The following is a 27,133-nucleotide window of genomic DNA, read 5'->3' on the forward strand; positions in this document are numbered from 1 at the left end:
CCTTGGGGAGGGCGGAAAATGAACTCTTGCTAGTTCCTTTCACCACTTCAGTGACCACTACAGTCCAAGATTTAGCTGTTTTTTACATAAACACATCACAGACTAATGACACTGTCTACCAAGAGCCTCAACGTGAAGTGGACCAAAGTATGGATGGTGCACCGGCTCCCGTGTTTGCAGAGACTGCCTCTGGCTATTTCATTGACATTGATGATTTTTCTTCAGACTCATCCATTATTGTGATTGACAATGTTTAAAAAAGAAGTGAGCTGTATCATTGGCTTAAAAAGAACTATCTGATATTCCCATGGAACTATTTATGGTTCTGTTTGACATTTTTTGCATTATTTTTATGGGTTGGTTTTGTGACTGTTATCTTTTTGCTCATAAATGGTCACTATATTCCTGATCCTTCCTCTGTGGAGCCTGTTGATGAAGTTTTAACTCCATATCATTTCTCACATAAGGTCTGAAGAGACTTGTCCCCTGTAAATGTTACAGCAATACCGATTTCTGATGGGATTGTGTGGGACAAGGCTCCATTTGATATATACGGGCCTACAGAAATTATTCAAATACCATACGTGTTCAGAGTTTCTATGACAGATGTAATTACACCTGATGTTGTCTCTGATGAAAGGGATGTCCAGACAGTTGATTCCATATCAAATTAAATGAAGGACTATTCCGCTTTTGAAAGTGATGATGTATATGAACATACAATGAATTATGGGGCAATGTTCTGCTATAACAATTGGGGACATTACGACCTACACTGTGCCAATAGATACAGGCCAGTGATAAACTACACACAGTGGGAACACTGTTCTACACCACCGGTGGAGACCCCAAAGTATTATAGTGATAAATTTACATACTTATCAGGGCATGACACAAAAAAGCAGAGTCGTATTATTTTAAAATACCTCCAGCACAAATTAGGAAAATATTGCTAACTGACACAAAAATGATTCATTCAGATCCTTTTGTTTCCCGGCTCGCAGTTGAAGGTTACGAATACTGGAAGAGCACTACTGAGTTGAAAAGTGTATGGGGAACACAAGATTGTCAGATACAGGGTAGGGAGGCTTTATTTTGAGCATGCCTGATTCCTGTGCAAATTATTTTCTTAAATGACAATATTCAGTAGACATCCTGTCTGGGATTAGCAAAAATTAAAGACTTGAATACGCCCAGTATCCCCACTCTGGCAAGGTTTAAAGATTGACAATACTTCCTCAACATCACAGAGGAAAGGCTAGATGCAATGGTTAAGGCTGGTAGCTATAATTCTTCACTTTCCAGTCCTGGTGGGTGGTTAATATGGCCCACTGACACTAATGAGTGCCAAGCGCGTTTTTTTTTTTTTTAACTCTTCAGGGTTTTTTTCAATTAACAGGCCAGATCCTCGCTTTGTATCAGGTCAACATACGACTATAGTTACAACATACAGTGTGGGTAAGCTGTGCCAGCAATGGGTACAGACCAACACTTTAGCCGCAGTTAAACACCTGAACACTCTTTCTGAAGATGTAGACTTGCAGGATTTTCTGCTGGGTCCTAGCAAAAAAGTGCTCGAAAAGGTTTTTATATGCTATGTACAATGAAATATGGAAACTTTCACAGATTGAGGCTGCTGCGTGTTTAAGGCAATTGGATAAGGAAAATTTAGAAAAGGCTTTAGCGGTTGTCGACAACGGCATGAATACTCTGTCCAACAAAATGTATTCACTATCAAATATAGTATTGTCTGCTACTGATATCACTCAGACAGACTTGTCCCGGTTATATCAAGGGCAAACGCAGCTCTGCTCCAGTATGCAGATGGGTTGGACTTTGCAGACACTGAAAAATGGCTGCATTCCATGGAAGTATATTAACAGGAGTGAATTTTTCACTGCTTTTAATTTCTCCAAAGAACAAAAGACAATGGTTAAAAGGGAGGCTAGTTTCACCATGCTTCACGTAGAAAAGTTAGATAAGTTGCCCTTCACGGTAGCAGAGAGTCCTTCAACTATCTGGCTCTTACATGGCATTATTAATTTACCCATTTCGACCTTTCGTTTCTCAAGCTGCCTGAAACATCTTGCAGTGGGAAGGTACGAGCAACTAGGAGATAGCTATATTAAGGAAGAGTGGGAGTTGCCCTTTGATTACAAATGTCTGAACGGCGAAACAGAGGTCTTTCTTAGCGGAAGCGAATGTGAGACTGCTGTTAGTCATTCCATGATATGCAAGCAGGTGTCCCTTCACGGTCTTTGCAATGAGGGGGTTGCGAATTTTGCCCGTTTGCTGAAGGGTACTCCCGTCCCTTTGATTCGCCCGGTATTTCATGTACTTTCCAATGGAAGTTATGTGGTACTGAACGATCAAAGTTGCTACGGCATGCGACCAGGAACTGCCTACGCAATCTCGGTCTCGAAGGTCGTTATGTGTTGTGGACATGTTTTGTTCCACTCCACACGAGATATAAAAGTATCTGACATGTGGCTTCACATAGATACTATTAATGTGAACTATGACAAGCTGAGCAGGCTAAAGGCACTATTGTTTCAAAAACAGGTCGCCTTGACATCCGCAGAAGAGACGTATGCTCTCCAGATTGCGAGATCATCAGCCGAGATACAATCCCTATTAAATACCAACTTCCCCAAGCACTTTGGAGAACTGGTATCCAGAATATTCAATGCTTCAAGCACCACTGGGATTGTTAATTTCTTTAAGGCTGTCAGGTCTGGTTTCGTGTCCATCTTCCAGACTGTCTTCAGAGTCATCCTGTCAGCCATCCACTCGCTCTTTTCAAGCATGTTTGGTGGCTTTCCAATTATTTTGGCTTTGGTTGGTGGACTACTACTGTTATTTCTTCTGATTCGCAGTGGTCGTTTCCTTCCAGCTACGCAGAGCAATGGAGCCGCTCCCACCAACTCCACTGTGCCGTGAACGCATGGTTCGGATCTTCGGTGCACCCTTGCTGGTGGAATGGGAGCATGACTAGTCGTCGTCATTTCGGCCCTGACATTCCAGCCACGCTGAGAGGTGCAGAGCCTCCTCACAAAGGGTCCACAACCCCACTGCACCCCGCTTGTTGCAATACCACAAGGCAGTGGTGTTGTCTGAACACCTACACCACTTTCTCCTTGAGAGAGAAGGGATGCTTTCAATGTAAGCCTGATTGCCCTGAGCTCCAGAAGACTGATGGAGATCCTGGACTCCGCCAGAGACCAGACGCCTCTTATCTCCACCTCCCGCATGTGGCCACCTCATATCAGGAGTGATACACGTCACTACTGTCAGATCTGGTTGGGGAAAGGAGAGGGATCTACCTCTGACCGAATCATGGTTCAAAAGTCACCACTGCAGATCTTGAGCAGTTCCCTCCGAGATCTGGACCATCTCGGAGAGATTCCCCTGATGCTGCGGCCACTGGAACTTCAGATCCCACTGCAGAGCCTGTAGGATGCCATGAGGCCCAGCAGCCTCATCGTTCTCACCGAAATCCAGGATAGAGGCTTAAATATCAGTATCATAGCTTGAATATCCTGGACTCACTGCTCAGAAGGATAGGCCCGAAACTGCACTGTGTCCAGAACAGCCCCAATGAAAGGGAGCGTCTGAGAGGCAGTCATTTGTGACTTCAGCACATTTATAGTAAAGCCCAGCCAATGCAGGAGGTTCGCCGTAGTCTGGAGGTGGGAGGAGAAAACCTGGGGCGAGCCCACCTTCAAGAGCCAGTGGTAGAGGTAGGGGAAGACTGAAAACCTTAGCCTCCGCACATGAGCTGTGACCACCGCCATCACTTTCATGAACACCTGAGGGGCGCTGCTAAGGCCAAAGGGGAGCACAGTAAACTGAAAACATGAACCGCAAGTAACTTATGTAGGCAAGCAGGACAGGAATGTGAAAGTAAGCGTCTTGCAAATCCAATGCTACCATCCAGTCTCCAGGATCCAGGGCAGATAAGACGTGAGCCACAGTGAGCATTTTGAACTTCTCCTTTCTGAGGAAAGTTTAAGGAACTGGAGGACCAGGATAGGGTGGAGGCCCTTGTCCTTCTGGGGAATAACAACCATGACCTACTTCTGGCACAGGGACCCTCTCTGTGGCTCCCCTGACCAAGAGAGCAGTAATTTCCTTGCGGAGGAGTGCCAAGTGATCTTCCGTCATTCCGTCATTCGATCGTAGGATTGTGGCATTGCCAGAGGGGCAGCCTCGAAGGGAAGGGAGTAGCCCCTTCTAACAATCTGCAAAACCCACCGAATCCTGCCTCCAACTGGTCTGGGATGGGGTGACGGAATATGAAGGTTTGGAGGCTGCACTGGGTGGGGGCTGGGAGTGGGAGACTGGACTGACCGCTAGCTACCTGATCCACAGGCACATTGGATCCTGCATCGGAGCAGAGGCTGGGCAGCATGTGCTTCATGGTGGCTGGAGGAAAATGGTTGCGGTTGGGTGCCCCTTCTGTAGCCACAAAAGGGGGGAAAAGTGGACTATGGGGGCTGAAGAGCAGCTGTAAGGCCATGGGGCCGAGCCGTAGCTCGGCACTCCTTAAAGAGCTAGAGTGCAGAGTCCGCTTTTTATCCGAAGAGAAGACTGCTATTGAAGGGCATGTTCATAAATGATTGCTGGACATCCTCCGAAAAGCCGGACATCCTCAACCATTCAGGACCTCGGCTGCTCTTCTCAACACAATTGAATGTGAGGCTCCCTCCTCCATAGCGCCAGCAGAGGGAGAGAGCATGCCAGCATCAGGGGAGGTGTCAAGACCACTGGCTTCACCCAATACCCGAGCCAGCCCATTTCTGGATCTTCCAGAAGAATTCTAAAGGGTCCAGCCACCCCCTCCATATGCTCACGGTACCGCAACCATAGGCATAAGGGTCAGGATCCAATCTGGGAAGCACAGTTCCTGTCGAAGATGGAAGCGGTGTGGAGCCACGTCATTCTGGCGGGAATGAGTATGGGATCGACGTTGATCGTGGACCTGACCATCATCAGAAGCGTTGATGTCTTTACCGGCGCCAGGATAGGTCGTGATGGCACAACCAGCGCCAGTAACGGATGCCAGGGCCCCCTCCGGAGCCGAGGAAAAAGCCACTGGTGCAGAACTAGAGGGGGCCCCCTCTGAACCTACTGGGCCCCAACGCATCACAGAAGGGTCTGTTTGCCCAAAAATTACGTGCCTGGCTTAGAAAAATTCTCTCAGTTGGGCAGGGATGGCTCCAGCTCCTGGAAACTTGGGGAGGCACAGAGCCAACCCAGAACAAGGCTCTGAGGACGGAGGCCTATAACGTCAACGTTCCTCCTGCATTGCACTGTTCGAGCGGCAGGGTGAAATCGAAGAACGCTTGCTGTTCTTCAACTTTTTCTTCTTGTGACCCAAATGTCCCGATGATTTGTAGTGGGACGAGGACGACTCGTGAAGACTTTGCTCTTGAACGAGACTCGTGCGACACAGAGCCAAGTGCTGGGCCACCATAAACTTTAGGGACTGCTTCCTCAAAGTCTTTGGGTTCAAGTCCCGGTACTAGGAGCACGACTTTGGGTCATGGTCGCACTCCAGGCACCATAAGCACACGAGGTGCGGATCCGTCACCAACATCATGTGGTGACAGAGTAACACGGCCTGAATAGGGTCTTTCAGGAAGACATCTCGAAGCACTAAGTAGTCAAAAACTTCAACAAAAAAGTTGGAAAGTCAGTTAAAAAACAGCAGAGGGTAGCTCTTCTCCGGATCTGAGCTTAAGTTGGCGTGGAAAGAAAAGAACTGATGTCAGCGAGCTGGTGTGATGCCTATATACGACCGCGACGTCATTATGACGACTACGATGCCAACGACACATGTAAAGTTGGCCGACACCACCTGATGGTGCGCGAGGGTAATGCTCGAAGAAAAATCTCCAAAACCTGTCTGAAGCCTGGAGGAAATGCTAAGGTAAGGAATCTGCAACTAGAAGTCTCTATCAGATATGATCTTCTCGTCTGACTTTGCTTTAAAGGCAGTAGTGCCTTGTAACTATATGTACGGATGCCCCTGTTGAAGCCTGACATGCCAAGGACAGGGACTCCATGTGCTACTGCAGTGGTAGCAGCCTTGGCTCTGCCGGAATGGGAGTTTAGCGATTCTGGTGGCTGCTTCTTGGCTATTGCATAGTGGACTTAAATGCAGATGACCGTCCACCTTAACAGAATACTTTTCTGCACTACATTGCCTTTGTGTGACCCAGACAACCGGCAATTAACTGATCATACGATTGATAGTCTGGTGCAATCGCTGTAGAACCTCAAAGCGCTTCTGGGGTCCAACCAATGAAGTCTCTGCTCCACCTCCAAAAGGGTGAGCTGGAGCAAATAATGCTGGGATAGAGATGAATTGCCCTATGTGAAAAGCAGGCATCAATTTTAGCAAAAAAGCCATCTTGGTTTGCAACACCACTTTTTTCTGGAAAAAAGTGGTATAAGGCAAATGCACTGGGAGAACTTGGGGCCAGATGTACTAAAATTAGGACTATAACTTTAGGAATACCGATTTCCTAATTGTGATTCTCCCTCAATGGCGATTAGGAAATCAGTATTCCTAATGTACGAAACTCCTTTGAGTTTCATTAGCAATTCCTAGTGGTTCGCTAATAGACCTACCTCATGCATATTAATGAGGTAGGCCTTAATTTGCAACGCATTAGGAATTGCAGCCATCACAAGGATGGTGGCCTGCTGGGGGCAGTAGAGCACTGTCAGTGAATGCTTTTTTTTTTTTTTTTTTTTTAATACGGCCTGTTTTCTTCGAAAGAAAACAGGATGCGTTTAAAAGGGAAAAAAATATGAAACTTTGCAGTTTCATTTTTGAAGAGTAATCACTAGTCGTGGAACCACTGCCTGCTCTTAAAAAATATTATTTACATTCTCAAAGGAGAAGTGGGCCCTTAGGGGGGAATGGGTTACCATCACTTTGAAACTGGTGGTAAAGTATTACTGTTTAGCAACCGGAATTCAGTTGCAAAACAGGAATATGTACCATGTCCATCCGTTACTTGGAAGGGATGCCCTTACAAATACGGAATCCCAAAACCAAAATGCAATTCGGTAATAAGTTATTGAACTGCATTTTGCCTAATGTAAACTGGAAAACGTTTGTCTTTTGTACACTGAAAAAAGCTTTTTTCCTAGTCACAAGTGGCCCATCGCAATAATGCTTTGTACATCTGACCCTTGGAGTTCAATCAAACAACGAGGTGCTACAGCTACCAGGAACATGATCTTCTGGGTCAGGAAACAGTGGACAGCTCTGCATTGATTTGAATGGACTGTACATGAAGAAAGTGAGGACCAAACTGAGATCCCACAGTGACATCACAAAGAGTTTGTGGGGGGGCGGGTTAAATGTTAAAGGTTTTAGATATGTTATCACTACAGATGATCTGAACAAGTACGGATGGTATGTATGTAAAAAGGCAAACAAATAACCTTTAACACTGGCTAATGTAAGTCCTTGCTGGGCCAGAGATTAAACAAGAAATGCAACAGTTTTGTCAGTAATGGTTCCGTATGGTACGTGCGACACCAGGGTACAAACTTATCCTTATGTCAAGAGTAAACAGCCTTTGTGGAGAGACGACCGACCACAAGGATAAAATCCTCAACTTTGTGAGGAAGACTGAACACAGACATGGTGCAGATTACACAGGCTCAGGTGTAGGATACTGCCCTGCTGCTGAGACAGGAGATACTCACAAAGACTGAAACAGCATCCCTTGGATGGATGGATGTTAGGAAGGCTTTCAGTGCCCGATAAACTGCCTGCAACTCCATCAAACTGATGCAGAGACAGGTCTCTGTCAGAGACCAGAGTCCTCTGATCTTCAACTTCCTCTCATGAGTTCATCATCTTAGCAGTGGGGCAGACAAAGGGGTCTGCCAACAGTCAAATTGAGGTACCACTGAAGGTTTTTTGCAGTCTCCTCTGATACCTGGATGAAATCCAACAGGCTTCCCTGATATTGGGTCAACTGAGATTCAAGGTGCCATTGCAGACCCTGCATATGCCACCTTGCATAGTGAATGAACAACATGCAGAATGCGAAGAGGCCCAGAAGTCTCACAACCACTCTCACTGACACCCATGACCAATGCTGAAACATTAGGATCATAGCCTGAAAGTCCTGGACCTGCTGGGGCGGATGGAAGGCCTGAAACTGCACCATATGTATATATGTTTTAATCAAAGGGAACTTCTGCGAATGAGCCAGATGTGGCTTCAGCATGTTGGCAGTGAACCCCAATGATTTCAGCAGGTGCACCGTCATCTGGAGATGGACTATTACTGACTGTGTCAAGACCACCTTCAATAGCCAAAGGTAGGCTGCCATTACCACTATCAAAAGTGAACATCCGAACACTGGTGAGGCCGAAGGGGAGCACAGGAAATTGAAAATCCTACTGGACCACTTTGAGTCACAAGTAGCATCTGTGGGACTGCAGGATGTGTACCTGAAAGAAGGCGCCCTGCAGGCCCAAAGCCACCAACCAGTCGCCTGTGTCCAGGGCAGACAGAATCTGGGCCAGCATCTTGAATGTGTCCTTCCACAATAAGGAGTTGAGAAGGTGAAGGTCTAAGATAATACAAAAGTCTCCTTCCTTCTTTGCACAAGGAAGTAGCTGGAGTAACAGGTAGTGTTTACTTCTGGGGCCGGGACTGTCTTTATGGCTGCCTAAGCCAAAAAAGCCTGCACATTTTGGAGCAAAATGGACAAGAGCACCTCTGAAAGGCGTTCTGATGTTGGCGGAGGCATGGACATGATCTGCTTGATCCCTGAACCAGAAAGGTCATGGGTGCTTGTTGCGGAGCTGGTGAGTCTTGGTGGTATGCCTACCCTCTGGAGTTGCCTCAACAGGCAGACAAAACTGTTCTGGGCACTGTTTCACAGCAGAAGTAAGGCCTAAAGAATGTGTTATGGATTGGCTATTCTTGAAGTGTTTCAACACTGAATCTGCTGTCTCGCCAAACAGGAAAGAACTGCTGAATGGCATATCCATCAAATAGGCCTGCACATCTCCATAGGAGCCCATGAATCTCAATGAATTATGACTCCAAAGCGCCACTCTAGTGCCCATTGTCCTGCCCAATCAATTTGATGTGTCTAGTCCCTAATGTATGATTTATTTAGCTGCATACTGACCATCCTAGTTGGTTTGAGCCAGGTTAGCCTAAACCTCTATGCGGACTGCCAGCAGGATCTTGTTACACATCGCCCATAAATCACAAGTCTATTTCCCCAGAGAGCAGATAGCACTGAATGAGCAGAGGGCTAGGCTGACTGAGGAAAACATATGTTTCCCAAATGTTTCTATTTGTTTTGACTCTGCTCTGGGGGAGTTGTAGGGAATGAAATGGGATTCACTCTGCTGATGGAAACCTGAAACACCAAACTTTCTGATGTGAGGGTGCTATCCCAAAAAAGGGATGGAAGGAATGCTTGCAAATAGTCTAACCACTGTAGTCACATGGGTTAGCATTCCAAACCAATGTTTTGGGGGTTTTTGTTCGCCCAGGCCACCTAATATTGGACCCAGCCAAATGCAAATTAGCTCAGCTCCAATAAGAGGAATGCACCCTAACCTGCCAAGCCAGGTTCAGTGGGAACTAGATCACAAGCAATTCAAGACCAATTTTAGCCTAGTTTGGGCTCTTCAGTTGGGTGCAGCTTGGTTCCAGTGGCACTCTGAATAAGGGACCCATGTCTGGCATACCATACGCAACTTATCAAACACACAAAGTGATGGCAGGATGTTTGCAAATAGTCTAACCACCGGTAGCCTCTTGGGGTAGTATTCCAACCCAAACATTTTGCCCACTATGCCACCTCAGATTAAATTAGCCCTAAGTAAATCAGCCTTGGTCCTGCTCTAAGAGCAGTGCAGCCCTTACTGCCAAGCCTGGTCCTCTGTGAACAGGAACACAAGCAACCAAAGACCAGTTTTGGCCTAACTAGGTCTTTTCAGTCTTTGTTCCAGTGGCACTCTACGCAAGGGACCTTTGTAAGGGGCTATGCCAGCAAGTCAGGGTCAGCTGGCGCCGAGCAACACACTGGCTGGCAGGAACAGGGCTTAGACCAAGTGCTCATTAAGGTAGGGTTTCAATAAATGAAAGTAAGGGCTCAGAGGAAGTCTGTCCAAGTTGTAAAACATATACTAATACTTTGACTTTCATAGTTGGCAGCTGTAGATCCAATACCTCCTCTGCTCATCTCATTATCACACATAAGGAGGCACTCTATTCTGTTGATGGCCCAGGGAGAGGACACAGCCCAGTGTACGAGAACTGACTTCATGTAAGCCCAAGTACAAATTATAGTGTGGGGGGAAATGATGCTCATTATCATCTCCAAAAGGTAATGGACTCTGATAAGGGTCTGAATTGAAAAGTTGTTGTAGCGTTCCTGGAAGTCCCTTTATAGTGTGAGTAGTGTTTGTGGGGTTCTGTAGTGTGAGGCTGGCTATCTAATCCAAAGTCTCCTGGCAAAACAGGCCACCAGGGTCCACTACCTGCCTCACCTTTGCACCAGGGGAGGCCCCAAGGTATCCACAAGCCTGGTTGGGCCCAAGCAGGCTCACTCCTAGCCCACCTTTGTCACCAGGTCCTCTTCTGAGGGTCTCCTCACTGCCGTAGGGCCCCTCCATGCATCACAGGCCGGGAAGCGTCCATCTTTGCTACGGTTGGTTGCTCCGCACCAAGGATCAGTTCCCTCGTTCACAGGTCTCACAGCGACGGCCCTTGGACCATGGAGACCCACCAGTCCAGGAAGGATTTTGCAGGATTTCGTCAGCAAGATCGGAGCTCGGCCTGAGTATGTCTTCTCGGCCATCTTGCCAGGCCACGCCCCCGCCAACAGATGAATGTTGTGGTGAAGAGTCCACTTCCACTTGGACCATGGAGACCCACCAGTCCAGGAAGGATTTTGCAGGATTTCGTCAGCAGCATCGGAGCTCGACCTGAGTATGTCTTCTCGGCCATCTTGCCAGGCCACGCCCCCGCCAACAGATGAATGTTGTGGTGAAGAGTCCACTTCCACATGGTCTGAGAAAAGTGTGACAGTTGTGAAGACCATGCCTCTCTCTGTTTTTGTAAGTAATACATGGGTGTCATATTGTCCATCCGGACTAGGACAATGTGAAACAGGTGAGGAAGGACAGCTTTTAGTGCTAGGAATACCGCCTGAAGTTTCAAGTAGTTGATGTGCAGGGACAGGTGTTTGGCATCCCAAAGACCTTGAAAAATCAAGGTCTTGGAGTTGAGCACTCCAACCCGTCCATGACTCGTCTGTGGTTGGTATGATGTGAGGAAAAGGGTCTAGAAAAGGCCACCACTTCAACAGGTTGTTGGTGTTCCACAATTGCAGTAAATGGTGAATTTGGCAGTCTAACAACACTAGATCTTCCAGGTGACAACGTGACTGAGACCACTGGAGAAATAGGCACTGCTGAAGGGGACGCATGCACGGGGAACTATGGCAATGCTAGAAGCCATCATCCCCAACGATGCATGAACATGTAAAAACTGTGGTTCTTTTCTTTCTCTGGCACTAACTCCACTGCTCCTTCAAGAAGGAGAGCTGCCCCCTCCTGCTGAAGAATGGCCAGATGTACATGAAGATGAGGGTTGGGCGGACTCAGAAGAAAGGGTAGTGTGTAGCCCTTTCCCACAATTTGTATGACCAACTGGTCCAAAGTGATAACCTTTCAGGCTGAAAGAAATCATGACACCCTTTCTCCAACAGGTTGTGTGTGTGGATGTTCAGAAGCAAAGAACTAGGCCTGCTTGCCTCCGAGCGTTCAAGAGGGAAGTTGGAGGAGAAAGAGGAGGAAAGCTGCAGGGTGGATCAGCTGCCTTTTCCCCCACCACAGCTTCTTTATTGCTTGACAAGGGAATTCCAGTGTTGCTGGAGTGCTGTGGGATACTTGTGTGAAGTGATGGAGAAACCTCTTTTCCAAAGCCTCGAAAGTGACGAAAAGGCCTGAAATCCTTTAAAGGCAGGGCTGAAGGTCTAAGGATTTCATTCTGGCTTTGTAGGCCTCAACTCTCTCTAAGGGGAGTTGGCGCTGTCCGTTAACAGCCGGGTGCCATTGAGTGGAAGATCCATTCGATTACCTTAAACATACCAGCAGAAATTCCATGTCCTGAGCCAGGCATGGTGTTGCACAAAAACGGAGATTCCCATCACCCAGGCAAGTGAATCCACTGTGTACAGTCCAGATTTTAGGATGTGCTAGGAGGCATTTTTGCCATTCGCAATACCTTCCTAAAGGAGGACATTCCTATCAGAGAAGTATGAGGAAGAATCACTTGGGCCACATCCAGCAAGGCATGGCTGTAGCAAGCTAATAGACCGTTTGCATTTAAAGGCCATGCTCCGAGCTGAGAAAATGGTCTTCCCTGAAGCCTCATGAGCTTTGACTCCCAGTCAGAAGGGATCATAGTGAAAGCACCATCCGGCTGCATCCCCAAGTAGTAAGCTTCGACAACCAGGCTCTTAGGTGAAGGCTGGGCAGACAAGCTGGCCAGATACCCAAGGGCCAAAGGATAGCGATGGAGCCACTAGGTGATTTACTGCTGGTTATGAGGATGGTTTCTCCCATGCTGCTAGACCTGGTTCCAACAGGGCCTTGTTGAAAGGGGTAAGTTGGATTACACAAGGCTGTAGAAAGGAGGGCTTCAAGTGAGGACATGTGTTTTTGCCTCGGAGGTCGGTAGCTGGAGATCTAACACTTCAGCAGCCTTTAACATCACTGTATGAAGAGAGAGAGAGAGAATCAATGTTGTTGGTGGACCAGTGGGGAAACTCCATGGCCAGCTCATGGAGGCGTGCCCTATATACCTCTTCTTATAGGAGTGCCTAGGCCTCTCTTCAAGAGTATACTCGGAGCTAGACGTCGAGTTGCGGTGCCACTGGCACTTTTTCAGGAGCTGGAGGAGGCAGCGGTGAACACTTCAGTGGCGGCGACTGGAGTGGCATCATCTAAGTCATCAGTGTGCCGTTGTGAAGCAAAGTGCCAGGTCGAAACAATATGGCATTGGCTCCGAAAGAATGGCGCTAAATAACTGGAAGGGCATAAGGACTGAAAAATGTACCTCTATTGCCACTTTTTCTCTTTTCTGCCGTGCTTTCCTTTCTTCTTTCCGTGTCAGAAAATATGGAATAAACTGTTGCAGTAATTTCACTGCAAGCCAAATGTATTCAACTGACCAATTAGGCACAACAATTTACAAAGGCATGAATAACTTTTGAAGCTATCTTGAGGTATATTTTTTTCCTTATACCCTCTTGCTTCTAAAGGGATGCATGGAGAGAGTACTTTGACTTTACCTTTGAGACCATTGTCAACTAACAACCACTAAAGGTCAGGTAGACAATTAAAATATGTCTCATTGAAGAGTTTGTAAAGCACTGTCAGGAATCAGATGTGAAATGGCATGCCCATCTACTGTGTACTTTCAGAAGTTATTAGTGGTTAATGCTACCCAGATCGGCGGGGTCATCCACCATTTCAGTAAAGAAACACCCTATACTTTAGTTTGGTAGTGATTGTTCTCTCTAAACTACATCTTCACCTAGACTAACCAACATCTGAAATATCCCAAGGAGCCAGATTATGCATTATAACAACTGTTATTGAAGGTGACATTCTTGTAATCAATATTTCTTCTGACAACTTCTGCATCTTCTCGAAGACTGTCTAAGTATCTAACCCGAAAAGAAGTGGGTGAGTCCACAAACAGGAAAAACAAAGGCAAGAAGCAAAAATTGCTGTAGCAAATTTAGTACAAAACTGGCCTTGATTCAAACATCCATTTCCTGCAAATAGTATTTGAGAAAAAATAATCAGAAGCCTTAGTAGTTGGTAGCAAAAACAAGAGATGGTTGACAACTCTAATCATGGCATATGTTGCTTCCCTTCCTTCAGCAAGTGTCATCATTTCCTCCCAACAAAAAGTGGGGCTATTGCAGGAGAACTGGGCTTGCCATTTCCTCTTACTGCAAAGTCTTATGCTGGTAACTATCCAACATGAAACTGCTTGAAAACTGTCTCTTTTCCACATATGAAACTTAAGAAAAACTATTACATCAGTGTCTTTGGTCTGTCCCACATGAAATCAGAGGTTTCCATAATGGTTCAAATGGAGGAAACTCTCATTCTGAGTCAAAGGCGAGGAGCTAGAACCACAACTGCAACCATCATTGTCAAAAAATGGATACTCGGGAAACACTTTCAGAAACAATTAAGGATTCACACACAACACCAATCTAAAAGAAAAGAATGCCTTGAGGGATGTCTTAACCAAGGAAATTTCAAAATCAGAAGAAGTGGGACTCCAATCCAATCTAGATCAACAAAGTGTTTCAGGCACCAACAAGAAACACAATTTCAGCTTCAGACATAGGTAGAATTATTAGCTGGGCTCCTAGTCGCCAGGGCATCACACACATTCAATGATAGACCACTGCTCTGAATAGGCGCTTACGTGCATTGCCAGCGTGATTATGTCATCATGAATGCCTTGGACTTCTGCTGGGTCAATATTTACAGCCTAAACAGAAGCCAAAAAGAGCGTACTGCAGAATGTAAACATAACAACAAACTCATAGACTTAGCATTAGTTCTAGCAAAGCACAGGTTGGTAATGTGCTGGCAATCTGCTACAGCCCCACCCGTTACCCTGTGGATATTGGATTTGCGCACAGGGTCTCTAGCAGAGTGATCAACATGCAATATTAACTGCCACGGTTTGCGGCCTCAGAATGGCAGGGCTACCTGGAAAAAGTGAAAATACAATCCAACATGGGGGAATCCTAAAAGAGTCTGTTGCAAGCCCTTACTTATAAACATCCACTGACTACGAACACCAAGTACTAGCAAATCTGTAGAGCCACCCTTCTCCCCTGTTCACGGCAACACCACAGAAACCAACGCAAAGCAGTCCGACTGTATCGCTTTCACAGTACTAGCCTCCAGAAACGGGACCAACACCAGTGCCGTTCTATACGGACTCCCTCCTTCCACCCATGCATCAAACCGACGTTCACTCCTGAACAGATGCATTACGTGGATGCAGGATCACGTACCAGTTTAATTTGTTCTATAAGTCAGTTAATATTGGTTTAGCAATAACTTAAGAAAAACAACATGGCACAACCAACTCTGACCACAAGATTAGACTAATCAGACCGCAGTAATGAATCATGTTTGTAACGCATGCCATACCTGTTTTACGTCACCAAAAGTGAATATTAGTTTGTATTACTAATGTATATGTTTAACACCATACATGAATTGTACTTGCTTAACCACTCCAGACAAACCAATAAAGATATATAAATATATATATATATATATAAACACACACATATATAGACATATATATATACACACACACATATATATATACATATATACATACACACACACACACACACATATATATATATATATATATATATATATATATATATATATATGGAAAATGTCACTTACCAAGTGTACATCTGTTCGTGGCATTAGACGCTGCAGATTCACATGCTGTGCACATCCCACCATCTGGTGTTGGGCTCGGAGTGTTACAAGTTGTTTTTCTTCGAAGAAGTCTTTTCGAGTCACGAGACCGAGGGACTCCTCCCATTTCGACTCCATTGCGCATGGGCGTCGACTCCATCTTAGATTGTTTTCCCCGCAGAGGGTGAGGTAGGAGTTGTGTATGCTAGTAATAGTGCCCATGCAATGGAGTGAATACGTATGTATATAATGAATTTTAAAGTAGTATATTTACAAATGTTCAAGATCTACTTCTAAACGGCTACAGGCTCCCGGGGAGGTGGGTGGGCGCATGTGAATCTGCAGCGACTAATGCCACGAACAGATGTACACTGGGTCAGTGACATTTTCCGTTCGATGGCATGTGTAGCTGCAGATACACATGCTGTGCATAGACTAGTAAGCAGTTACCTCCCCAAAAGCGGTAGCTCAGCCTGTAGGAGTTGAAGTAGTTTGAAATAATGTTCTTAGTACAGCTTGACCTACTGTTGCCTGTTGTGCAGTTAACACATCTACACAGTAGTGCTTGGTAAATGTATGAGGCGTAGACCATGTTGCTGCCTTACATATTTCGTTCATTGGAATATTTCCTAGAAAGGCCATGGTAGCACCTTTCTTTCTGGTTGAGTGTGCCTTTGGTGTAATAGGCAGCTCTCTTTTAGCTTTAAGATAGCAGGTTTGAATGCACTTAACTATCCATCTAGCAATGCCTTGTTTTGAAATTGGATTTCCTGTATGAGGTTTTTGAAAGGCAATAAATAGTTGTTTTGTCTTTCGAATTAGTTTTGTTCTGTCAATGTAGTACATTAGTGCTCTTTTGATGTCTAATGTATGTAGTGCTCTTTCAGCTACAGAATCTGGCTGTGGGAAGAACACTGGTAATTCTACCGTTTGACTCAAGTGGAACGGTGAGACTACTTTTGGTAAAAATTTAGGATTTGTCCGTAGAACGACTTTATTTTTCTGTATTTGAATAAATGGTTCTTGAATGGTAAATGCTTGAATTTCACTCACTCTTCTTAGAGATGTGATGGCAATTAAAAATGCAACTTTCCACGTTAAGTATTGCATTTCACAAGAGTGCATGGGCTCAAAAGGTGGACCCATGAGTCGTGTTAAGACAATGTTGAGGTTCCATGAAGGAACTGGTGTTCTTGGTGGTATAATTCTCTTTAGGCCTTCCATAAATGCTTTTATGACTGGTATCCTAAAAAACGAAGTTGAGTGCGTAATTTGCAGGTAAGCTGAAATTGCAGTAAGATGTATTTTAATGGAAGAGAAAGCTAGTTTTTACTTTTGCAAATGTAGTAAGTATCCTACTATATCTTTTGCAGATGCGTGTAAGGGTTGAATTTGATTATTATGGCAGTAATAAACAAATCTTTTCCACTTATTTGCATAGCAGTGTCTAGTGGTAGGCTTCCTAGCTTGTCTTATGACCTCCATACATTCCTGTGTTAGGTCTAAGTGCCCGAATTCTAGGATTTCAGGAGCCAAATTGCTAGATTCAGCAATGCTGGATTTGGATGTCTGATCTGTTGTTTGTGTTGTGTTAACAGATCTGATCTGTTTGGTAGTTTGACATGAGGTACTACTGAAAGGTCTAGTAGTGTTGTGTACCAAGGTTGTCTTGCCCATGTTGGTGCTATTAGTATGAGTTTGTTTTGACTCAACTCGTTTACTAGATATGGAAGGAGTGGGAGAGGGGGAAAAGCGTACGCAAATATCCCTGACCAGTTTATCCATAGCGCATTGCCCTGAGACTGATGTTGTGGGTACCTGGATGCGAAGTTTTGGCATTTTGAGTTTTCCTTTGTTGCAAATAGATCTATTTGTGGTGTTCCCCAAATTCGGAAGTAAGTGTTCAGTATCTGGGGGTGAATTTCCCATTCGTGGATCTGTTGGTGATCCCGAGAGAGATTGTCTGCTAACTGATTCTGAATCCCTGGAATAAATTGTGCTATTAGGCGAATGTGGTTGTGAATTGCCCAATGCCATATTTTTTGTGTCAGGAGACACAACTGTGTCGAGTGTGTCCCTCCCTGTTTGTTTAGGTAATACATTGTTGTCATGTTGTCTGTTTTGACAAGAATGTATTTGTGGGTTATTATGGGTTGAAATGCTTTTAGCGCTAGGAATACCGCTAACAGTTCTAAGTGATTTATATGAAACTGTCTTTGCTGTATGTTCCATTGTCCTTGGATGCTGTGCTGATTGAGGTGTGCTCCCCACTGTGTCATGGATGCATCTGTCGTTATCACGTATTGTGGCACTGGGTCTTGAAAAGGCCGCCCTTGGTTTAAATTTATACTGTTCCACCATTGAAGCGAGATGTATGTTTGGCGGTCTATCAACACCAGATCTAGAAGTTGACCCTGTGCTTGTGACCATTGTGATGCTAGGCACTGTTGTAAGGGCCGCATGTGCAGCCTTGCATTTGGGACAATGGCTATGCATGAAGACATCATGCCTAGCAGTTTCATTACCATTTTGACCTGTATCTTTTGTTTTGGATACATGGCTTGAATTACATTGTGAAATGTTTGGACTCTTTGTGGACTTGGAGTGGCAATCCCTTTTACTGTGTTGATTGTTGCTCCTAGGTATTGCTGTGTTTGACACGGCAGAAGGTGTGACTTTGGGTAGTTGATTGAGAAACCTAGTTTGTGTAGGGTTTCTATGACATATTTTGTGTGTTGTGAACACTGTATTTGCGTGTTGGTTATGATTAACCAATCGTCTAGGTACGGAAACACATGTATTTGCTGCCTTCTGATATGTGCAGCTACTACTGCCAGACATTTTGTAAAAACTCTTGGCGCAGTTGTTATTCCGAATGGCAACACTTTGAATTGGTAATGTATCCCTTGGAATACAAACCTTAGGTACTTTCTGTGTGAAGGATGTATTGGTATATGGAAATATGCATCCTTTAGATCCAGTGTTGTCATGTAGTCTTGTTGTTTGAGCAGTGGGATTACTTCTTGTAATGTAACCACGTGAAAGTGGTCTGATTTGATGTATGTATTTAATGTTCTGAGATCTAGTATAGGTCTTAGACTCTTGTCTTTTTTGGGTATTAGAAAGTACAGTGAGTAAACTCCTGTGTTTAATTCTTGTTTTGGTACTAATTCTATTGCTTCTTTTTGGAGCAATGCTTGAACTTCTAATCCTAGAAGATCTATATGTTATTTTGACATACTGTGTGTTTTCGGTGAGACTGTTGGAGGGAATTTGAGAAATTCTATGCAATAACCATGCTGGATAATTGCTAGTACCCAAGTATCTGTTGTTATCTCCTCCCAATGTTTGTAAAATTGGCTTAGTCTCCCCCCCACAGGTGTTATGTGATGGGGATGTGTGACTTATAAGTCACTGCTTATTTTGAGGAGTTTTGGGGCTTTGGAAATTTCCTCTATTTTTGTGGAATTGTCCACCTCTATATTGCCCCCGAAAACCTCCCCGCTGATATTGGCTTTGGTAAGTGGGCCTTGTTTGTGATGTTGTGGTTTCTGTAGGTTGCCCTCGAAACCCCCCCCTAAAAGGTGTTTTGCAAAATGTGCCTCTGCTCTGCGGGGAGTAGAGTGCGCCCATGGCTTTTGCTGTATCAGTGTCTTTCTTGAGTTTATCAATAGCAGTGTCGACTTCCGGTCCAAACAACTGCTGTTCATTAAATGGCATATTTAGCACAGCTTGTTGAATTTCCGGCTTGAACCCTGACGTGCGCAGCAATGCGTGCCATCTTATTGTTATTGCAGTATTTACTGTCCTTGCAGCTGTATCTGCTGCATCCATTGAAGACCGTATCTGATTATTAGAGATACTTTGTCCTTCTTCCACCACTTGTTGTGCTCTTTTCTGGAACTCCTTGGGTAAGTGTTCTATGAAATGTTGCATCTCATCCCAGTGAGCTCTATCGTATCTTGCCTAAAGTGCTTGCGAATTGGCAATGCGCCATTGGTTTGCTGCTTGTGCTGCAACCTTTTTGCCCGCAGCATCAAATTTGCGACTCTCCTTGGTGCGTCCCCCGAGGTATGAGAGTTAGCTCTCTTACGAGCTGCCCCGACAACTACTGAGTCTGGTTAAACCTGCCCTCTTGTTCTTACAGTTATTGCAGACCCCTAGGATTATGTTGCATGTTGCTAGTTTTTTAGTGGGAGCTGTTAGGGTTAAGAAAAAGAAGTTCGCCATCAATCCGATTATTTTATTGTAATGAATTGAGTGATTAATTAACTTCTTATAGGAAATGTAATTTCTGCGAATTTGGGAGAATATTAATGATTCACGTTAAATGATGTTTCTAGGATGTTTTACTTTATTGACCCTCCTCTTAAACATTGTAGATAATATGAATTGTTGATTGCTTGTAATTCTTGATTGTTCTGTTTTTATGCCTTTTTATGATATTTATTTATCGAAATAAAGTACTTTGACTGACTGACTGACTACTGAGTCTGGTGTTAACTGCGTTGCAATATAAACTGGATCTGTTGGCGGTGGCTTGTACTTTTTCTCCACCCTTGGAGTTATGGCTCGGCCTTTAACAGGATCCTGAAAGATTTGTTTTGAATGTTTTAGCATTCCTGGGAGCATAGGTAGGCTTTGGTATTGGCTATGAGTGGAGGATAGCGTGTTAAACAAAAAGTCATCCTCAATTGGTTCGGAATGCAAGGTGATGTTATGGAAAGCAGCTGCCCTTGCGACCACCTGTGTGTAAGATGTACTATCCTCAGGTGGGGACGGTCTGGCAGGGTACGAGTCTGGGCTGTTGTCCGATACTGGAGCATCGTAAAGGTCCCATGCATCGGGATCATCTTGACTCGTAGTATGAGTCGGGGAGTGCATCAGCGGAGGAGTTGCTACCGGTGATGTGTGCACTGATGGTGGTGGAGACAGTGGTGGAGTTGTTTTCCTTGCTACCTTTGCCTGTGGCTGCTTGACCTTTTCTTGAAAGGCAAGTCTTCTTTTTATTTTAATTGGTGGAAGAGTGGTTATCTTCCCTGTGTCTTCTTGAATGTGGAGCCTTCTTTGAGTATAGTCTGGCTCTACTGCTTCAAGTTCCTCTCCGAATCTATGCTTTTGCATTTGGGAGGACAATCCTTGTTCCTCTGTATAGGAACCTGTTTTCGGATTCGAGGCTGGATGTTTCGGAACTGAAACTTTTTCGGACATCTTTTTAGGCTCCGAAGAAACCTTTTTAATTTTCGGCATGGTGGTGTCTCGGTGCCGAACTTGTTCGGTGCCGCTGTCCCGGTGCCGAAATTTCTCTGAGCCGATGTCTTGGGTCCGAGATTGCTGTGTGGCGGTATCTCGACCGGAGTCGGATGACTTCGACACAAGCGTGCCCTTTTTCGGTGCCTTGGATCGGTCACCTATTTTTTGGGTTAAGCCATGGCCTGTTGGCGGTGGCGTCCCCTGGGCTTTTGTTGACTTCTCGTGAGTCTTATGTTTCGAAGTCTTACTCACGGTTTTCGGTATTTCTTCGGCCTCGAGCTCTTCCGAGTCCGACTCGTGGATAGAGAAAGCTTCCTCTTCCTCCTCGAAACGCTCTTGTCCTGTCGGCGTCGACGCTATCTGCAGTCTTCTGGCTCTTCGGTCTCTTAATGTCTTCCTCGACCGAAACGCTCGACAGGCTTCACAAGTATCTTCCTTGTGCTCTGGAGACAAGCACAAGTTACAGACCAGATGCTGATCCGTATACGGATACTTGTTATGGCATTTTGGACAGAAGCGGAATGGGGGCCGTTCCATCAGCCTTGAAGTCACACGTGGCCGGGCCGACCAGGCCCCGACGGGGGATCGAAAAGAAAACCCCGAAGGGCCACCGGAGCTCTTCCAAATTCGGTGTCGATCTGTTGTAACTAACCCAATACCGAACGCAAACAATACCGACGTTTTTTCCGAGATTCTAACTAACTTTGCGACCCGAAACACGGAGCGAAAAGGAACACGTCCGAACCCGATGGCGGGAAAAAAACAATCTAAGATGGAGTAGACGCCCATGCGCAATGGAGTCGTAATCGGAGGAGTCCCTCGGTCTCGTGACTCGAAAAGACTTCTTCGAAGAAAAACAACTTGTAACACTCCGAGCACAACACCAGATGGCGGGATGTGCACAGCATGTGTATCTGCAGCTACACATGCCATCGAACATATATATATATATATATATATATATATATATATATATATATTTTTTTTTTTTTACTCCAATCAACTTGCTCAAAGAGCTTCTGCCCAAGCATTGTTGCAAAAACAGGGACAATAACCATTTACCTAAACCTCCTCTTCTGGTCACACAAAGATGGGTGGCAACCAAGGGAGAGGCTCTCCCTTGATAATTAGATGCTCAGACACTGGTAAACAAAGATTTAACAGAGTTGTCACAAACATATTTTGCAAATACGTCCGACTGGAAAGTGAGGAGGTTAACACAGGAATCCTGTCGGTCCAGGGACACAAGTGACATATGAATCCTCAATGATTAAATAGCAGGAGCCACAATCACCATTCTGAACCTGGACTTGAAAAATCGTTTGCTTACAACCTACAAGTCCAGGATTGAGTGCATACACCCTTCTTGAATCTCTTCTAAATCAAATTTGCTTTAAAAACAGCAGGTATCCCCATCTAAAACCAGAACCAACTCGTGGCCTGTTTCTGATGCAATTTTTGTGTCTTCTGTAGGAATATATAGGCAGCAACAAGATGTACATCTGAAATGTTTCACCATTAAATGGTATGGAAACAAGTATTTGCTACAATGGAAACTGTACTGGGTTAAAAAACTTAATACTGAAAAGCCAAAAGAGATACATGAGAAATTAATTTTAAGTGTATTTCTTTAGTACTTTTTTCTCTTTTATTGTGCATCTGGGAATACATTTTGAGATGAGAAAGATGCAGGCCGGAAGTTGTCTGTTTTACCTGCACGAGGAAGCAAATAAAAACACAAAAAACTATAACATATGCAGAAAAAAAGACCATTTACTGTGACATCAGCAGAGAGACAATTTTTCCATTTCATTAAGTACCCGTGCGTAATGGCTGATTCCCATCTCCAGGACGTCCCATGTGCATTGGAAGAATTATACTTTTAGTAACTAATGCACCTGTTGGAAGCTCACTATGTACACAGTATGACTGAGATGGGAATACTGTTGCTAGAAACTAGTTACATGGCCAGTTGCTAGCCAAGGTTTCTTTCTCATCAAAATGCTTGTTGACTTGGTTGCTGGATCCATCAAATGCTAAGGGCCTGATTTTGAAGTCAGCAGAGAGGAATACTCTGTCACAAACATGACGGATATCCCATCCACTGTAGACTCCATTCTATCCAACGGGGATCGTAATATGGCGGACGGGATATCCGTCACGTTTGTGACGGAGAATTCCCTCCCCCGACTTCGAAATCAGGCCCGTGGTCTAATAAAATAAGAAACATACATGCCATCCTTTGTCGGTCGAAAGGAGGAGAAACATATGGCAACAAAGGGTACTAAGCCGTCCTGACAGTCTGCCACAAAGTGAAGAAATAACTGACATAACAGAAGTAAAGGAGGACATTTTTGTGATGGACTTTAATAAATGGCTAGAAACACAATATAAGTGAAGGTATACAGTCTGCTTGCTTTTTGTACGTGCCAAGCAAGGATATCCAGGGAGGGAGAGAAAGCTGTGATATTTAAAGGCCCCCACAGTACCACGAGGCAGAAAAAAATGCACAATTCTTTCAAAAGTATAATGGCATCACTGAGCAGAAGGTTCCAATGTTTGACAGCATCATTTATTTGTTTGTCGATGTAGAGCTTTGCCTTCTATTCCCCATTTGCCTTCAGGTGAATTAAATTGTATTTATCATACAAGTTTGATTCATGATCAGAGCCCAAGCACCAGAAACATGTTTTGTGTGGGTCCATGACCAACATTTGATTCTTCCAATCACAAGGTTTGAAGTATGTTAATTTGGGAGTGGCATCATCCCTGGCACATTGTAAGCGTAATTATTTTTTATTTATTTAAAAGTTGTTAAGAGTGTGAGAGGGAGTGGAGCCTTGGATCAGTGTCAAAGGGTGTGGGAATAAAGGAACTGATGTCAACGTGCAAGGATGGTGCTTATATGCAGCTCTGCTCTTCTGGGATTGAATACTCACTGTGGAGGTACATGCACCACCTACAGGTGAGCAGGAGCATTGCTGACAAAATTCCATCAGAAATGGACTGCTGCCTGACTATGAAGAGCAGCTGCATAGATTATTTAGCAGTCTTGCACTATGGGCCAAAATTGCAAATAAAAACAATTTAGGGTCACTTAATGGGAAGCTGACTGAGTATGAGTGACACAAAAAATATAAAAGGCTAGGGTCTGAAGACTGCATTTCTGGGTGTCATGTCAGAGCGTTCCCTTTGAAGTAGTCTAACACTGGTGTTTAGGTAATCAGACAGACCACACAACAGATTAAATACATGCTTAGTAATGAATGTGTTGTTTCCAGATATTAAAAGAAAACAATGTCTCATAGCAAGCCTTAATACAAAAGTAAGAAATTTAATCCATTGCATATGTATAAGACACTTGGTAGCTTAGCAGTACTTACTATCTGTGCAATCTTTTAACAATGCTTCAGTGATTTTAAATCGCAAGGAACTTCCTGGGCCGGGAGGCTTGCCTGCAACCCTCAGACTCTCAGTTGTTCCTGTCCCTTCTACTACTAGCATATCCATCACAGTCAAGTTGTTTCTATGGAAAGATAACAATGATTACTATTTTTATTAGAATACGCAGTGAGTTTTTCACATGGATCAGGTACTGAATGCAAATTATGGTTGACAAACAAGGTCTTTATTAATGTAACCCCTGATTACAAAATAATGATACAGCATGCACACTCAGAAATAATACAGCGTTGAAGTTGTTTGAAATAATGTTCTAAGTACAGCATGTCCTACTGTGGCTTGTTGTGTTGCCAACACATCTACACAGTAGTGTTTGGTAAAAGTATGAGGTGTGGACCAAGTGGCTGCCTTACAAATCTCTGTCATTGGTATATTACCTAGAAAGGTCATTGTTGCTCCTTTTTTTCTAGTGGAGTGTGCCTTTGGTATAATGAGTAGTTCTCTTTTAGCTTTTAGGTAACAAGCTTGTATGCATTTAACTATCCATGTGGCTATGCCTTGTTTGGATATAGGGTTACCAGCATGGGGTTTGTGGAATGCGACGAACAACTGTTTGGTTTTACTAAATGGTTTTGTTCTGTCTATATAGTACATTAGACCTCTTTTTATATCTAATGTATGCAGTGCTCTTTCTGACACGGAGTCTGGCTGTGGGAAGAAGACTGGGAGTTCCACTGTTTGGCTTAAATGAAACAGTGAAATGACTTTTGTTAGAAATGTTGGATTTGTGCGGAGAACAACTTTATGTTTGTGTACTTGTATAAAGGGTTCCTCAATAGTGAAAGCCTGTATTTCACCAACTCTTCGTAATGAAGTGATAGCTACTAGAAATGGCACTTTCTAAGTTAAGAATTGGATTTGACAAGAATGCATGGGTTCAAAAGGTGGACCCATGAGTCGTGTAGGTACAATATTAAGATTCCACGAGGGTACTGGTGGAGTTCTTGGAGGTATGATCCGCTTTAGTCCTTCCATGAAGGCTTTAATGACTGGTATTCTAAATAGTGATTTTGTGTGTTTAATTTGCAAGTAAGCCGAAATTGCAGTGAGGTGTATTTTGATGGATGAAAAGGCAAGATTTGCTTTTTGTAGGTGTAGAAAATAGCCTACGATGTCCTGTGTGGACGCATCCAACGGTGTGATGCGTTTTGCTTGGCAGCAGAAAACAAATCTTTTCCATTTATTAGCATAGCAATGTCTGGTGGTAGGTTTTCTTGACTGTTTAATGACTTCCATACACTCGTTTGGAAGATTTTGATAGCCAAACTCCAAGACTTCAGGAGCCAGATTGCTAGATTGAGTATTGCTGGATTGGGGTGTCTGATCTGTTGTTTGTGTTGCGTTAACAGGTCTGGTCTGTTTGGGAGTTTGAGGTGAGGTACTACTGAGAGGTCTAACAGTGTCGTGTACCACGGTTAACGTGCCCACGTCAGTGCTATGAGTATTAGTTTGAGTTTGTTTTGACGCAGTTTGTTGACTAGAAAAGGAATGAGTGGGAGAGGGGGAAAAGAGTAAGCAAATATCCATGACCAATTGATCCATAGAGCATTGCCCTTGGACTGAGTGTGTGGGTGAAGTTTTGGCATTTTGCGTTTTGGTTTGTGGCGAACAGATCTATGTCTGGTGTCCCCCACTGGCGAAAGTATTTTTGTAGTACCTGGGGATGTATTTCCCACTCGTGAGTTTGCTGGTGATCTCGACTGAGATTGTCCGCTAATTGATTGTGAATGCCTGGGATGTATTGCGCTATTAGGCGAATATTGTTGTGAATTGCCCAATGCCAAATTTTTTGTGCTAGGAGGCAAAGTTGTGATGAGTGCGATCCCCCTGTTTAAGTAGTACATTGTTGTCATATTGTCTGTTTTGACAAGAATGTGTTTGTGAGCTAGAAGAGGTTGAAAAGCTTTTAGTGCTAGAAAAACTGCTAGTAGCTCTAAGTGGTTTATGTGTAGCTGTTTTTGCTGGTTGTCCCACTGTCCTTGTATAATGTGATTGTTGAGGTGTGCTCCCCACCCAATAATTGATGCATCTGTTGTGAGAATGATGTGAGGCACAGGGTCTTCAAAAGGCCGCCCTTTGTTTAAATTTATGGGGTTCCACCACTAAAGCGAATAGTGTGTTTGGCGGTCTATCAACACTAGATCTTGGAGGTGACCCTGTGCCTGCGACCATTGTTTTGCAAGGCACTGCTGTAAGGGCCGAATGTGTAACCGTGCGCTTGGGACAATTGTGATGCATGATGCCATCATTCCTAGGAGTCTCATCACAAATCTGACTGTGTAATGTTGATTTGGTTGTATTTTTGGTACCATGGTGTGGAATGACTGTACCCTTTGTAGGCTTGGACTTGCAATTGCTTTTTGAGTGTAGCTCCAAAGTATTGCTGAGTTTGGGATGGTTGCAAGTGTGATTTTTGGTAATTTATAGAAAACCCGTGTGTGTGTGTGTGTGTGTGTGTGTGTGTGTGTGTGTGTGTGTGTGTGTGTGTGTGTGTGTAGGGTATCTATTACATAACGTGTGTGATTTTGACACTGCTGTTGAGTGTTGGCCTTTATTAGCCAATTGTCGAGATATGGGAATACATGCATGTGTTGTCTCCTTATGTATGCCGCTACCACAGCAAGGCATTTTGTAAATACTCTGGGGGCTGTTGTTATCCCGAAGGGTAATACCTTGAATTGGTAATGTTTTCATTGTATAACAAGCCTGAGGTATTTTCTGTGAGATGGATGGATAGGTATATGAAAATACGCATCTTGCAAGTCCAGTGTTGCCATGTATTCTCCCGGTTTTAGTAATGGGACTACATCTTGTAGTGTCACCATGTGAAAGTGTTCTGATTTGACGTATAGGTTAAGGGTCCTGAGATCTAATA

The 27,133-nt window shown here is 44.3% G+C and overlaps 1 protein-coding gene across 2 annotated transcripts in view; it reads right to left on the bottom strand.

Annotated features, from left to right (window-relative positions):
• The window catches only part of TMEM131 (transmembrane protein 131), an 892,454-nt gene that overhangs the window by 278,402 nt on the left and 586,919 nt on the right, over positions 1-27,133 (bottom strand). For both annotated transcript variants that reach the window (XM_069204268.1, XM_069204267.1), the window contains exon 27: positions 24,180-24,322. In XM_069204268.1, the coding sequence (XP_069060369.1) occupies positions 24,180-24,322 (143 nt within the window). The remainder of the gene's footprint in view (positions 1-24,179; positions 24,323-27,133) is intronic.

Source organism: Pleurodeles waltl, chromosome 8, assembly GCF_031143425.1.
Source record: "Pleurodeles waltl isolate 20211129_DDA chromosome 8, aPleWal1.hap1.20221129, whole genome shotgun sequence".
NCBI lineage: Eukaryota > Metazoa > Chordata > Amphibia > Caudata > Salamandridae > Pleurodeles > Pleurodeles waltl.